The 16379-nt window shown below is 44.1% G+C and overlaps 1 protein-coding gene across 1 annotated transcript; it reads right to left on the minus strand.

The window, feature by feature from the left end:
• Nucleotides 1-753: 753 nt before the first annotated feature.
• On the minus strand, nt 754-16379 carry Ddx23 (DEAD-box helicase 23). The gene is made up of 17 exons (XM_015493290.2): nt 16230-16379; nt 11999-12207; nt 11430-11540; nt 9001-9094; nt 8830-8895; nt 7614-7752; nt 7222-7355; nt 6993-7105; nt 6576-6719; nt 6257-6482; nt 5814-5959; nt 5054-5231; nt 4065-4307; nt 3493-3644; nt 3165-3273; nt 2107-2281; nt 754-1669 (listed from the first exon to the last, which is right to left on the minus strand). Exons 2-17 carry the CDS (start codon nt 12205-12207, stop codon nt 1446-1448), a joined length of 2463 nt encoding a protein of 820 aa, XP_015348776.1. The 5' UTR covers nt 16230-16379; the 3' UTR covers nt 754-1445.

The raw sequence follows: 16379 nt of genomic DNA on the forward strand, positions 1-16379 counted from the left end.
GTGCCCCAAATCTACCAGAAGGTATTTTGTCTTCCCTTCTCTCTCCAATGACCCATTGAGTGGGAAGAGGCAAAGGGTGGAGCTTCAGGAGACCCTGGGCTCCTAGGCACTCCCCACCCTCTCATATCCAAGCTGTCTATAGACATTTGGCAGCATAGAAGGGACTTGTATAGAGAGATGAGGAAGAAACTAGTTACAGTTTCCCACTGTCCCTGCCTCAGGTCAGAAAAGCCCTATTAGCAGCTATACCTTGAATTCTATGCACTTGCCAGCTCTGAGGGGTAGAACATTTGCATAAGAGGGGCGTGGGTGGGAATAGCACCACTCCTCCTTCATTCTCCCCTCCCACGGGCGGTATATCCAGTAACTGGAATCCTCAAGCAAAGACAAGGTGTCAGGCGCACAGTGACAGGGTCTAAGAGTGGTTCAGACTGCCTTACCCGCCCAATTTCACAGTTGCTTTCCTTTTTGATCCTTGTGTAAAGCTCCCTAGGTGGTGTCCAAGCTAGGGCCACAAGTTACATGAGGTTCAAGCAGGAGAGGGGAGATGCATCATGATCCTGCTGTGATGGCTTTTCCGTCTCCCCTCAAGTGCTATCTACAACTTAGAAAGAATATAAGCTGAGACCCTAGGCTTCTCGCTGGATGTGACTTTCATTTTCACAAACAACCCACTGTGCCCAATGTTGTCCTTCCTGTCCTATATTATCAGGGAACCTAGGGAGATGAGTTTGGCTAGAACTAGACACAGCCTTAATATTCATTATTTATTCTCAGAACATACAAACTCATCTTCTCAGAGAATAGAAAACAGAAATTTCACTCAGTGACTTAAAGATGAACACAGCCAGCTCACCCTGTCCCCACATCTACTAAAAAAATTCCCTGGGGGAGGGACGCCTAGAGTGCACAGCACCCCTTGGCACAGGGCTGTGCACAGTTCTAAAGGCTCTTGACTTGTTTTATATGCCAAATGGGAAAACAGCTGTCAAAATGACAGAGTCCACGGTCCACAATCCTCATGGTGCCAGATCCCCTGGGTTATCTAGGGCAACAGCATCGCTGCAATGCACATGGTTACACTGTCAAGTCCTTGCCGAAGAAGATCCTAACGCAGGCAGCCAGATGTGTTCAGTCTTGGGGGTAGTGCCAGCAGGTTGCCCTATAAACTGGGAAGAGTTCATGGCCCAGTACAATGTGAAAACCCCCCAAAGGGGCAAAGCTGAGCCTAACATCTGTGCTTTCCCTGCCTCCCACAGCATCCTCCTATCGTTTTGCAGTCTCACTCAGGCTTCCGACCTTAGAGTCTAAGCCAGGGAGTCTGATTGTTTCCAAGCTCCCATAACCCAAGACTGAGAACCTGGAAAGAGGAATGTGAGGGTCTTAAAGAACAGGCATCACGCAGCTTCACAGCATGTCCTTAAACCCACTGGAGGAGTGCTGTGTCAAGCAAAGATGGTCTCTTCTCGGCGCTTCTTGGTGAGGATGGTGCCTGGCTTGTGCTGAGCATCTGGGTGGTTGGCTAGCTCTGGGGGACAGGAAGACACTGGGCTCTCCAGGATGGCTTGCTTCAGCTCATAGAACACAGCTGAGTCCTCTTTGGTGAGGAAGGTGATGGCCACACCACTCTTGCCTGCTCGTCCCGTACGGCCAATGCGGTGGATATAATCTGGGGAGCAGGACGAATATCACCCTGGGACCAGGCCAGATGCCCTGGTGGGCACTGTATGAAACATCTACTCCTAAAGGCACCCACTCCTATCCCCCATGAACCTTTATGGGCAGAGAATCCACCTTACCCTGCCCATATCTGATGCTCCCACAGAGCCTTCCACTGCTGTCTCCCCACTCCCACTGCTGACTATGATCATCCTACTACACCAAGTGTCACCTAGCCCCATTCTTTTCTATAACCCTGAAGACAGAAGTGTTATTCCATGTACTAGGATAACCAACCCAGACGAGCTGATGGGCAAGAGCTTTTCTCATTAGGACTGGTGTACCCAGACTGGAAGCTGGGAGCTCCTCAGAACAGCATTGACCCTAAGTGGAAGGACCTAGAGTCTCACCTTACACTGAATTAAAGCTGCTTTCCTGTGCACTTACCTTCAATGTTTTTGGCCATATCATAGTTGACAACCATAGACACATCCTGGATGTCGATACCACGACCAGCCACATCTGTAGCCACCAAAATATCCTTGGCCCCAGCCTTGAGGTTGGACAGCGCAAATTCTCGCTGCTCCTGACCTTTTCCACCATGCAGTGTACAAGCATTGTACTGTTGGAAGAATGATAAGGTAGACAATAATGGGAATATGGGAAGACACAAAAATAAAGAGAATGGGGATGGAGGGGAAGGGTTGGGGAGAACAGCAGGTAGGAAAAGGGAAGGAGGCAAGAGAAAGAATACAATTCAAAGAGAGGAAAGAACAGGTGAAGTGAAAAAAGGGATGGGAGGGAACAGAGCGTGGCAGAGGCAGACAGAGTAAGGTCAAAGGCAAAGCATCTGGGTGGTTGGAATCAGGTGAGAAGTTCTCAGAGAATTAGGAGAGATTAGGGTGGAAAGCAGGGATCAGGAAATTTAAGGAAGATGAAGAATTGAAGGTCAAGGATACAAAAACTCTCCCTGTCAAGGGCACTGATTATCAATATTTGCCTCCTGACCCTATTATCTCCACTCCCAAACATATACAAACAGCATGAACCCAACTCTATTCCACACCCTCAGACCCTGTTAAGATGTATCTCGGGCTGGGGATGTGGCTCAAGCGGTTGCGCTCTCGCCTGGCATGTGTGCGGCCCGGGTTCGATCCTCAGCACCACATACAAACAAAGATGTTGTGTCTGCCGAAAAACTAAAAATAAATGAATAAATAAATATTTAAAAAAAAAAAAAAAGATATATCTCAAAAACCTCTTTCTGCCCACACCCCACTTGGATGAAGACCCACAGCAGCTTTTGGCTGGTGCAGCTGGAATGGACAGGGAGTCCTAGCAACTGCCTTAGTTCTCCTCAAACATTCTTTTCATTTTGGCCCTGATTGGCTGAATGTTAGAAAGGTTAAAGGATGAGAACTCAAAGTAGGTGCCTAAGGGACTGCCCCCACCCCCAGTGTCAAAAAGCAGCCACAGAGACTGCTGCTCTCCCTTGCCAAACATACCCCCATTTTCTCCAGGGACTTGGCCAACACATCACAACCCTTCTTTTGATTGACAAAAATGATGATGGGTGGATCAAAGCCTTGTTCCAATATTGCCAGCAGCTTTTTCCTGGGGAGAAAAATGAGATGCATATTTCCCACTCTAAGTGAAACACCCAACCCTGACCTGTGAACACCAATTTCAGGATCTTAAATGCCAATGGCATTCTAAAAAAGAAAACAAACTCTTCAACATGGCAGAACAATTGCCCAGCAGTGACTGCATTGGAAGAAGTTCTCAAAGCACTTCCTCTCTCCACCAGTTTCCCCAGCTCAGCTGTCGCCATACCTCTTTTCTGACTCTGACATGAGGAAGACCTTCTGTTCCACACGCTCATGGGGCTTGCCTGCCGAGCCAATGTATACCACAGCAGGTCGCCGAAGATAGCTCCTGGCCAGACGCTCCACCGCTGGGGGCATGGTGGCAGTGAACATGACTGTCTACGAAAACAGGAGGCTCAGCCCTGGGCCCAGGCAGATATAATCACATATCCCACTATCACCACAAACTAAAAAGAATCTAAAATGTGTTCCACTGTAAGTTTGATAGCTATCACCTTAGGAACAGTGTCCTTTGCTTTCCTATTTTTCCCCAATACCTGTTCATTCAGGCACTTTACATCCTACAATGACAAGAAGGGCTAGAGCATTTGCTACCTGTTGTCCTGGGTAGTAGCATGATTTTTTGAAATAATTTTTTCAGGACTAAGCTAAAAGGCCATAAAGACTGTCAGAGGATTGTACCTAGGCACACCTTATCATTCCAGAAACACGTACTCTGAGCCTATATAAGGCAAAAAGAGTCTACAAGCAGGTGTAGGAACTTGCCCAACTTTTCCCAACCCAGGGAAGCAGTCTTACTTGGCGGTACTTATGTTTTCCTGACTCAAAGTTGGCCAACATCTTCTCAGGATCCTCAGCCTCATCTGTGTCTGGTTTCTGGTTGCTGACAGGCATGTGCTCCAGGATCTTCTGGACATCTGGCTCAAAGCCCATGTCAATCATCCTATCTGCCTCATCCAGAACCACATAGGTACAGCGGCTCAACACTAGGTAACGGTTTTCCAGTACATCAATCAGACGTCCCGGGGTAGCGATCACGATCTAGGGAGTATTCTGTAATTATATACGGCCCCAGAAGGCAAACCCCTTCTTTTCTCTGATGTGAACTATCCACCCAGTTGAGTAACAGACCCCCAGTGCTAAGGAACTTGGAACCCAACCTCTAGATGAGTTTGGCAGTATAAAAATTCCTAAGAACGTATATGAAATAATTTTTGCTACCTCAGGAATAAATAAATGGGGTCTCTAAAGTAAGACAGAGATTAGATAGAGAAGGCAAAAATCAGAAAGAACTTTCTATATAGGAGAGAGACTAATATTTGAAAGTGGCTGCATGAAGAGATGCCACTGAGAAGTTTGCACAACTCAATTCCTACCGATTTCTAAAAGGCTCACATCCTCTTTCCTGACAGGAAGGTAACATGCAAAGTCAATGATGTGGGCTGGCAAAGTAGTAAGAGCACAGGCTTTGGATATGAACCTCCACTTTGTCTGCTGCTAGCCAGCTATGTGGGACTTCAGGCAATTTATTAACCCAGGTCTCAGCTTCATTTATAAAATGGTGATCCCACTCCCTGTTTTCATGTTTGTTGTGAGAATTAATAAGCTAATATTTATGCATTACGTGCAGTATGACCCATGGTGCATAAGATCTGAATAAGTAGTACATATACATAAACTAGTCCCTTTTTTCATTTTACTGCACATCTATTCCAGAAACTAGAAACAAATGCCCGAGAGAGAGAGCCTTCCCAAACAGCAGGTGGCTGCTGGCAAGGGAAACAAACCTCACAACCCATGCGCAGCCTGAAGCCCTGGTCTTCTCTGGAGATACCACCAATGACAGCCACAGTGCGGATGCCTAGCGGCTTCCCAAATTTGATGGTCTCTTCCTCAATCTGCTGAGCCAACTCACGAGTAGGAGCCAGGATGATGGCATAAGGGCCCTGGTCTGACTCTTCGATCCTGTGGTAAATGGGGTGTCCCACAGCTTCATGAGCTTTGGTTCTTATTCAACCACAATAGGAGCAAGACAAAATCACTTTTAAGGCTAACTATGGGAATAGGGAGGCTTGTGGGAAAAGAATGTAGGGATCCCACTTAAAAATTAAAGACTCCAGGGCTGGGGTGGTGTCTCAGTGGTAGAATGCTTGCCTAGCACATGAAAGGCACTGGGTTTGACATAAAAAAAAAAAAAGAAATTAAAAAAAAAATTAAAGACTCCAGAATAATAAATTTGATTGATCCTTGCCAGCAACAAGCATATACTTGTTTGATATCGTGATCCAATTATTCACTCATATCCAACCCAAAATAAAGAAGGCAGCTTCTGATTATAGACTTAGAAAGACAACACCAGGGACTGGGATGTAGCTCAGTACTAGAGCACTTGCCTAGCACATGCAAGGCCCTGGGTTCAATCCCCAGCACTGCAAAAACACAATAAAACAACAACAACAAAAAACCCACAAAAACCTCAACAAACATTACAATTTTCACTTCTCCTACCAATCCAAACTCACTCCAACTGAAGCCAGCTGAACTTACCTGTCAATTTTGGGAAGTGTGGTGATCCAGACCAGCAACGGGATGAGGAAGGCTGCAGTTTTACCACTGCCAGTCTCAGCCACACCAATGATGTCACGATTTTGTAACCCAATTGGAATTGCCTGGCGCTGGATAGGGGTTGGTTCCTGCAGTGACCCAAAGAAAGAATAATGGGTGCATGTACTACCCAAGCTACTGCTAACATAGCAGGCAATGTGCCAGCACAATGTATTTGGGTGGACACAGTACAATTCACAGGAAAGGGGCACAAAAAGAAACACAATCCCTAAATGGCCAATACTTCCACCAGAAAGTGACAGATAGGGTCATTTTGGTGCCCAAGGGCAGAGAAGATACCAAATAATCAAGGAACAAAATTCTCTATTCCCAAATTAAGATTGTAGGAACATGGCTGGTCTCCTGGGTCAATTGTCCCTTCTTACCTTATAGCCACATTTATCAATGACCTCCAAGATGTGTGGGGGCAGAGAAGAGTCTTTCCAGGATCGAATGGGATTAGGGATTTTGCCACCTTTGGTGGTAATGCTATAGTCCTCACGGAAGATCCGCCAGTCCCTGTCTGTCATCTCATCTAACTTCTTCTGCGACCAATGACGATCATCCCAGCGCTGTTTGGCTTCTTTCTTTCGAAGTTTTCGGAGTCTTGCTCTGGAGCAGAATGCAAGGATTAAATGGAATCAGTAACTTCTACCTCCTTTCTGGAGAAACCCTGGGCTCTGTCCAACCACCTCAACTACTCACTCCTCCTGCTCCTTTTCTTCCAGTGTTCGCCTCTTCTCCATTAGGTCTCCATAGAAACGTGACTGCTCTCGTTTCTGCTGCTTTAGGTCAATGCCTGCAATGAAGCCTCGCCCCAACAACTGCACCTGGTGCCGTTCTTTGTATCTAGAATTGAGATAGGAAGAAAAAAAAAGGAGGAGCTATTGTAGCAGCAGAGGGTAAAGATAGACTGTCAATATGCATCAGTTCTCCCTGACCAGCATCTTTCCTCTCCCAGAGCTGGTTGAGTATTACCAATTTTCCCATCCCAGTTTTATCTTACTTTTTATCTACCTCTGTCACCACTAGCTCTCTCTCTCTCTCTCTCTCTCTCTCTCTCTCTCTCTCTCTAGGGCTGCCTAGTGTCGAAGACAAGGGACTCAGGCCAAAGCTACTCACAGGGGGTTGTAATCGATGGATGTGTCCTCAGATGCATCCCACTCAAAGACAAACTTGCGATCATTGAGATGCCTTGTTCGACGCCGCTTTTTGATGCCACCCAGGTAACGTTCCTGCCCGGACAGCACAAAACCCAGTCAATTTCAAGGCTCAACTCTCACATACAGAGGCCAGAATGGCCAAATAACTGTTCTTCGTGTGTGTGTGTAGATGAAGCCAAGGCCTGCACCTTAATAGCGTGCAGTTCCTTGCTCTTATCCTTCTCTTCCCGGATCTTCTGACGACCTTCCTCATCCTCATTTCCATTGGTCTCCCGCTCCATTCTCTCCCTTCGTTCCCGGCGTTCCCTTTCCTGAGGGTCTTCTGCAGACCAAAGAAAGAAAAGTTGCAGAAGAATTCAGTGGAAGTAAAAAGGAAAGGGAATGGAGGGAATCCAGACAATACCAAATGAAGAAAAAGAAATAGACTTATGATACAAGGGAGATCTAATAAAAAAGATATTTTTCTCATAAATTTCCACCATCCTTCCCTCTTCCAAATTCTGGAGCAAACAGGTTTCTCTCTTTCTAAGTGACACCATAATCCTATCCCACCCTTTCCACACAGGATAGAAAAACAAACCCAACATCTTCCTGCCCAAGTCTTGGAACTGTTTCCTTTTCTTCCTTTCTTCTTCAAGCATTCTCTGCCGCTCTTCCACTTCCTGCTGCCGTCGCTTTAGAGCTTCAGCTTCCCGCTCTGCTTTGGAGAGGAACTTAGGCTACAAAACAAAGAGTGGGGGATATGGCTCAGTGGTAGAGCACACTTGGCTATAGCATCTAAGCTCCTGGTTTCAGTCCCCAGCACCACAAAAAAATAAAATAAAGAGGGAACTGTGATCTGGGAGCAGGGAACAATCACATTACTGCTCGGAAGACTACATGGAATCCCCCCAAAATATTTGCAAAGGCATTAAGCCTATTAAGGAAAACAAATAGGCCTAGGATCCTGTTATGGGCTGAACTATGTACACTCCCAAATTCACATGTTAAATTCCTAATCCGCAGTACCTCAGGATTTGGCTGTATTTAGATCAGGACCTTTAAAGAAGAAATCAAATTAAAATGAGACCACCAAGGTAGGATTAGGCCACCTAATCCAATAGGACTGGGGACCTTATAAAAAGAAGAAATTTGAACACACAGAGACACCAGGGACACATGTGCACAAAGAGATGACCATGTGACTACAGAGAAAAAAAAAATCCACAGCCAGAAGAGGGGCTTCAGAAGAAATAACTCTACTGATATCCTGACCTTGGACTTCTTTTTAAAATCTTTTTATTTGAAATTGTGAAATTTGAGGTTTCGTCTTCTTATCATCATCATCTTCTTGTTTTCAGTTCTGGAGACTAAACCCAAGTTCTCACATATGTTACTCAAGTACTGTACCAATGAGTTACATCTCCAGCCCTTTTATTTTATTTTTTGAGACAATATCTCATTAAGTTGCCCAGGCAGGCCTCAAACTTTTAATCTTCCTTCCTTGGTCTCCTAAGTGGCTGGGATTACTGGTATGAACCACCTAACCCAGTTTTTTTTGTTTTTGTTTTTGTTTTTTAATACTATTTTAGTTGTAGACGGACACAATACCTTTATTTTGCTTATTTTTATGTGGTGCTAGGATCAAACCCAGTGCCTCACATATGCTCGGCAAGTGCTCTACCACTGAGCCACAACCCCGGTCCCCAACACAACTTTAACCCAGTTCAAAATAATGTCTATTATTAAAGCTACCCAGACTATGGTATTTTGTTATGTCACCCAGAGTATGCTAATAGAGACCCCAAAGTTTTTACCTTAGCCTCAGCTTCTTCCTCAGCCTTTTTCTTGGCTAAAAGTTCCTCCAGAGATAGTGGCTGGGCCTGAAGACAAAACACAGGACTTCATTCCATAGAAGCTCTCTTCCATTGGACCAACAAAGCAGGGCTACACTTTGCAGGAAGACGAAAAAATTATTTCTTTTTTACCTTAGGCTTCTTATCACCATGCTCATCATCTTCATCCTTTTTAGAGTCTCTGTCCTTCCGAGATTTAAAATCTTTTCCTCGGCCAGGCGATAAACTTTAAGGAAAAAGAACAAGAAAGTCTATATCACTGTCTTACTCTAGTTCCTGGATGAGATATAGACTGAGCCCCAAGAGGATGAAGGAAGTTTCCTCATAACTCAACAAGATGGCCTAGCCCATGGTTATCCATCATGTCCTAAGGCTCTCTTGGCAGGCAAGGTCCCCCTCTGCCTACTCTGATATCTAATTATGGCATTTTCTTAGCCCTATTCTACCTGAATCTCCTTTTCTGAAACCAATGTCTTCTGGGAAGTGGGCCTTCTCTATTAATGTCAAAAATGTTTTCTCCAGCTCCGGGGGTATAGCTCAGTGGTAAACACATACACAAGGTCTTGGGTTCAATCCCCAGCACCACAAAATAAAGCAGTTGCACTCAGGGAAAAAAAAGAAAAGAAAAAACTCTTAATTTTATAATACACAATGAATTGAGCCTACCTGGCAACCCCTACAAGCCAAGAAAATACTACCATTTATATCCAGCACTCAGCATCTTTCCCTACTATCTACGCCAGCAAGCCTTTCCCCACGCCTGCTACATGCTTAATCTACAAGAGATCTCAAACAATCCCACTGAGTTTCTGTTTTAAGTATTCTGTCCTTTGCCTTATCCAGGGTCTGATAAGAACTTTACATAGAAAGTTTCCAAAGGAAAGAGATCAAAACACTGGGACATTAAGCTATTCTATTCTATTCATTTAGGTACTAGGGATTGAACTCAGGGGTGCTTTATCACTGAGTTACATCCCTAATCCTTTTTTTTATTTTGAGACAGGGTCTTTCGAAGTTGTCCAGTGTTATGGGTTTGATATGAGGTGTCCTCCAAGAGTTCATGTGTGAGACAATGCAATAAAGTTTAGAGGTGAAATGACTGGGTCATGCAATTCCTAACCTAACCTAATTAGGTTAATTCTTTTTAAAAAAATATTTATTTTTTGGTTTTAGGTGGACACAATATCTTTATTTTTTTATTTTTTTAGAGAGAGAGAGAGAAAATTTTTTTTTTTAATATTTATTTTTTAGTTTTCGGCAGACACAACATCTTTATTTGTATGTGGTGCTGAGGATCGAACCCAGGCCGCATGCATGCCAGGCGAGCATGCTACCGCTTGAGCCACATCCGGAGCCCCTGTTTTTTTTATTTTTATGTGATGTTGAGGATCGAACCCAGTGCCCCACTCATGACAGGCGAGCGCGCTACCTCTTGAGCCACATCCCTAGCCCTACGTTAATTCTTAACCTAATCCCCTGGTAGGGACTAACCAGGTGGTAACTGTAGGCAGAGAGGATGTGGCTGGAGGAGATGGGTCCCTGGGAATCTGCCTTTGGGGTATACATTTTGTCCTTACTGAGCAGAGCTCTCTCTCTGCTTCCTGGAGCCAAGTTCCCAGCTGCTTTCCTCTACCACACACTTCTGCCATATTCTGCTGCAGTCAAAGCTCCAAGAAATGGAATCAGTCATCTATCAACTGAGACCTCTGAAACTGTGAGCTCCCAAATAAACTTTTCCTCCTGTAACTGTTCTTGTCAGATCTTTTGGTCACAGCAGCAAAACGCTAACTAAAACGCCCAGAGTGGCCTCAAATTTGTGATCTTTGTGCCTCAGTCTCCCAAGTAGCTGGGATTAGGGGTGTGTGCCACCATGCCCCATAACATTAGGCTATGGGGCAGGGAGGGGGACCACTGGAGATTTAACCGAAAGGCCCTGAATCCGTGAGCCACATCCCCAGCACCCGCTCCTTTTTTTTTTTTAGTTCTTGATGAACCTTTATTTTTATTTATTTATATGTGGTGCTAAGAATCAAACCCAGTGCCTCACACATGCTGGGGCAAGTGCTCTACCACTGAGCTATAACCCCAGCCCAGCAGCCCTTATTTTTTATTTTGAGACAGAGTCTTGCTAAGTTCCTGAGGGCTTTGTTAAATTGCTGAGGCTGTTCTCAACTTGCAATTCTCCTCAAGTTCCCAACTTGCTGGGATTACAGGAGTGTGCCACCATGCCCAGTGACATTAAGCTATTTTAACAAATATATGTTGTATATCCTGGGTAGGAAATTGAATGATATAATGGAGCTACAGGAGTGTTTTGTAGGCTAATAACCTTTTCAAACTAATTTCTAAATTCCAAGCACAAGTTGAGCCTCAAAATGTGACTTTACTAACCATTATACTTTCTAAAGAAAACACATACTTTCTAGAAAGACAATTCTGCAATAACTACCAACAAAATCTGCTAAGAGAAATTAATTTTCCTATGAAGCTGAGATAACTGAGATGCAGAAAGGAAGAGATGAGCACACCCCCATAAAACCCACTCTCATTCCCTAAGGTACCTGGATCGTTTACGGTCCTTGTCTCGTCTGTGCCCATCCTTGTCTCGATCGCGGTCCTTCTTATTCCGATCTCGGTCCTTATCTCGTTCTCGTTCTTTGTGCCGTCGTTCTCTGGAATACAGCAAACTTAAGAAATCACTTGATATTTCCAGAGTATCTTACTTCACTATTGCCCTGATAAGGTTCTGTACCAAGAACTGCACCTTCCTCTCCGAAGTGATTGTTACAAATTGTGGAATATATTTCCCAGGGCAATAACAACAGAATTCGAAGAATATCTCACAGATAAGAGTTGCAATGCTAAGTAAAAATGATGACAATGACAGACCATGGACAACTATGCAAACATGTTAACTATCTTCCTTGATTATGTGGACTTTCATCTTACAAGCTCCCTTTCAACCTCTGAGAGCTGAACAAAACTGAAAACACTTGCAGGTCCAACTGGGATAGCAGTACACTAATGTAGAAAAAGCAGATGTCTAATACTAGAGGCACTGAAGGAACCAAGAAAGAAGTTTGAAATGTATCCTCCCTTCTCATGCAACAGACATGCAAAGTCACTTCACCTCTCTGTAGACTTAGAACGGGAACGAGAGCGGGAGCGGCTGCCTCCTCGACGTCTATCCCTTGAACGATGTCGCTTCCTATCTTTAGATGGGGAGGACTTCCGGTCCCGGTCTCTATCCCGCTCTCTGTCAGGAGTCCGTGATCGCTTCCTTTCCTCCTTGGAAGGTGATGCATCTCGGTCCTTTTTATCAGCCAGTTCTCCTGCCATCTGTTGTAGGCAAGAGTAGGGGTTATTACACATAATTCACTCAAATCTCAAAACAACCCTGAGGTAGATATAATAGTCTGCCTACTTTAGAGATGAAGAAACTGAAGTTCAGGTATATAAACTAACTTACCTGAGGACACAGAAACAGTTTGGCTCCAGAGGCCCATTCTTACACACTAAACTGTACTCTGGGATTTTTATTTTAGTTTTTGAGGCGTACTGGGGATTGAACCTAAGGGGGCTGAGCTACATCCTCAGTCCTTTTTATTTTTTATTTTGAGTAAGGGTCTTGGTAAGTTGCCAGGCTGGCCTTGAACGTGAGATCTTCCCACCTCACTTCCCAAGTAGCTGGGATTCCTTTTTATACATTCACTTCTAAATATGTACAATGAGTATACCATATTTCAATAGACTTTAAGAGTATTAAAAGATGTGTTGATGAGATTCACAGCCTTTGGGACAGGAATCCCCTGTGTTTCTCCTTTGCTAGCAAAGCAATAAACCTTTTTCCTTTTTCTCAAAAAAAAAAAAAAAAAAGATGTGTTGGTGAATAAATAGTGTACCACAATTTCTAGAAATATCCCATATTGCTTATCTTAGGAGGATATTATGTATGCTAGCCTGCCAGGATTAGTCAATATATATATCTAAGGGAGATAAACTATCTTGAGCTCAAAAGAGAAAAGTTCAACTTTGAGATTTACATTATAAACAGCACAAACAAAACCTAAAAGGAGATCAGCTGGGCATGGTGGTGCATGTCTGTAATCCCAGCAACTCGGGAGGCTGAGGCAGGAGGATCATAAGTTTGAGGCCAGCCTCAGCAATTTAGCAAGTCCCTAAGCAATGTAGCGAGACCCTATTGCAAAAGAGGGTGGGGAAACTATGCTGGGGGATGTGGCTCAGTGGTTAAGCCCCCTGGTTCAATCCCTGGTATCAAAATAAATAAATAAAAGAAAAAACAAAGCTGGATACAGTAGTACACACTTCTAATCCCAGCAACTCAGGAGGCTGAAGCATTAGGATTACAAGTTTGAAGCCAGACTAAGAAACATACTAAGATCCTGTCTCAGGTTTGGGTTTAGCTCAGTGCTAGTGGCCCTGGGCTCAATTCCTAGTACCACTTAAATAAAGAGGGGTCGGGCAGGAATGATCAGACTTGTATAAAGATTTAAAGAAATGTACCACCACTTTTAACTAGAGAGATTTGGTATAGGGTATACAGGACCTACATACACATTTTTCCTCAACTTCCCATGAATCTATAATTCATAGATTCAAAATTAAACATTAAAAAGTACCAAAAACTTGGGGCTGGGGATGCGACTCAAATGGTAGCGCACTCGCCTGGCATGCGCGTGTCGCTGGGTTCGGTCCTCAGCACCACATACAAATAAAGATGTTGTGTCCGCCGAAAACTAAAAAATAAATATTAATTTAAAAAATTCTCTCTCTCTCTTTAAAAAAAAAAAGTACCAAAAACTAGGGTTGGGGGGGGTCATAGCTCAGTTGGTAGAGAGCTTGCCTCACGTGTACAAGGACCTGGGTTTGATCCCCGGCACCACACACACAAAAAAAGTACCCAAAACTAGAAGTCCCAACTGACATCCCCTCCTCAGATTCTCACAGCCTTGATTATCTACATTATCCAGTCTCATGAAAGGTTTGAGCAGGAATTTGATCTGTTACCCTCCTATCTGGGGGACACTGAACACCATGCTATACTGTTTCTTTGACTACAAAATCCAATTCATTCAGGAGCCAAAATGACATCAAGTCTGAATCTGCTTCTACCCCATCATCATCAATACAATCATCATCCCTAAGACTTGGGATACATTTCTCAGAACTTATCATCCAAATGGTCCAGCTAGAATATCAATTCCCTAAGCTTCAGTGCACAATCCTCCTTTCCTATGCCATTCCTTGCCACATAGTCTGAAAAAAAGGAAAATGTGTAAGAATAAGAAAACAAAAATGAACAAGTAGTACTTTCAAAAAGTGCAGGCAACCCATTTTATCTTTAAAAATATTGTTCTATATCTGCACATCACACATATCACACAGAAATACTTATATTTCTTCCTCTTATAACTCGTAAGAAAATACAAAAGAAAGTATCCTGGACCTTATTCATTCTTTCAACAAATATTCATTGAGTTCTTAGTAGGTGCCAGATAGAGTAGTAAACAACACAAAACCTGTGACTTCACAAAAGTTAAATTCTAGTAGAGAGAATTTCAAATAGTAGTAAGAGCTAATGAAATCAATAATACAGGGTGATATGATGGGGAGCCACCTTACCTCCACCTTTCTGGATACTGCAAATTAAACCCAGAGGTATTCTGTAAGAGAATTACATTCCCAGTCTTTTTAATTTTGAGACAGTGTCTAGTTAAGCTGCCCCAAACTGATCTAGAACTTGCCATCCTCCTGCCTCAGCCTCCTGAGTAGCTGGGATTACAGGTGTGTGCCACTGCCCCAAAAGGGAAAAATAACTTTAGTTGATTGACATTTAAGCTAAAACCTGAATGATGGAAGAGAAAGAGCCATGCAAAGATCAGGGAAAAGAACTTATTAGATAGAAGAGACAGCAAGTACTAAACTCTGGGACAGGTTTAAAAAGATTTGTATGACTGATGGGACTGAGGAGGTGTGTGTGTGTGAGGGGGTTGACTAGAAATGAGTCCAGTGAGGGAGGCAGGAGTAAATCATGAAAATGAGTTAGGACAGGGCAAAGAAACTTGAATTTCAAGTTAACTGCAATGGAAACCTTAGAATGGCTTTAAACAGGATGTGACAAGATCCAATTTTACATTGGGAATTACTTTTGGTAACTTTTACATATAAAATCATTGAGAATGCTATTACAGTACAGTCAGCCCTCTATATCCCTCCAAGGTTCTACATCCGTGGATTCCACCAACCACAGATGGAAAACATTTTTTAAAAATTACATGCGCATGGGTGTACACACACACACACAGGAGAAAGCAGCAGCAGCCAGTAAGAAAAAAATATATATATAAGGAAACTGTAGCAATACAGAAACCAAAGGAGGTTGTGGTCAACTGTGTCAGGTACCATTCAAGTGGAGTAAAGAAGCAACCATTACACTTGAAAAAATGGAAATTATTGGCGACCTTGACAAAAGCTGTTTCAAGGCAAGGAGGGAGCATAAGCATGACTAGTGAATTTGGAAGCGAGTGAAAAGTGAGAATAAATATAGACAACTTTTATTACAGATAACCAGGCCACCTCTGGCTATGCTTCCCAGCAGCCTTCCTCTTAAATCTCCACACCTTTGAGTTCCTCTGTTCTTGTAAAGCAAAAGGCAGATTTTTTTTTTCATTCATCTAAGTATTTATCGAGCGTGTACCATAAGCAAGGGTCAGTGCAAGGCGCTGTGTGAGTTACAAATGAAATTCTGTCCACAGGAAGCTTTTAGAACAACAGAGGCCATGAGACATATACCAAGATGAAGGCTCAGATGAAGTATTACAGGAGTTCAAAAGCAGCAGTTTTTCCTTTCATTTGTAAAAAGGGATTTAGAAGGCTCCACAGAGTAGGTGGCTTTTGAGCCTTTACGTATAGGCAGAATCTGAGGATGTGTAATTGCGGGCGCGGAAAAGAAGCAATTCCCCTCAAAAGAAATAATACAGGCAGTGCAGAGGCGGGAAGGTATGGACTGGTTTGGGGAGTAAACGAGTTACAGTTTGGCAGGAGCACGGGCTATTTGAAACATGAACAGGTCGGAGTAGGGATATCACAGGCGCTGTACCCATGGGCAAAGGTCTAGGTTCATAACATCGTCCAGAGACGTGGGAGTGAGCCCTCAGCAGCCAACACTACCCCTGGGGCCCGCGCCCCTACACTCCTGCCCGCCAGAGCTTCCCGGGCTCGTGCCCTTTCGCTAAAGCATTCTTTCCCGCCTCGTCCCGGAAGCAGGGGCTACAGTAGTGGACCCCACTCTTGCCCTCTCTGCAAGACCGTGGAGACCGCCTCCACCGCCCAGGACTCACCACCCTGTCTCTGAACCGCCTAACGCGGCCTCAACGTCGCTGAGCCGTCGCCATCTTTCCCATTTCCTGGTCGCCGAGGAGCACCCCGGGCGCGCGGCAAGCTGGGAAGGCGAGTCCCCGGGCCTGCTCGGCTCAGGCAGGCAGTGAGGT

Source organism: Marmota marmota, unplaced genomic scaffold (genome assembly GCF_001458135.2).
Source record: "Marmota marmota marmota unplaced genomic scaffold, marMar, whole genome shotgun sequence".
NCBI classification, from domain to species: domain Eukaryota; kingdom Metazoa; phylum Chordata; class Mammalia; order Rodentia; family Sciuridae; genus Marmota; species Marmota marmota.

What these genes read in the sequence shown, in the direction of transcription:
- Ddx23 (XM_015493290.2), bottom strand. Translation starts at nt 12,207, where the DNA reads ATGGCAGGAGAACTGGCTGATAAAAAGGACCGAGATGCATCACCTTCC. An exon ending in CTTGGGCAGGAAGATGTTGG is followed by an intron (nt 7,356 to 7,613) that starts GTTTGTTTTTCT and finishes TTTGGTCTGCAG; the next exon opens with AAGACCCTCAGGAAAGGGAA. An exon ending in AGTCCCTGGAGAAAATGGGG is followed by an intron (nt 2,282 to 3,164) that starts GTATGTTTGGCA and finishes TTCTTCCAACAG; the next exon opens with TACAATGCTTGTACACTGCA.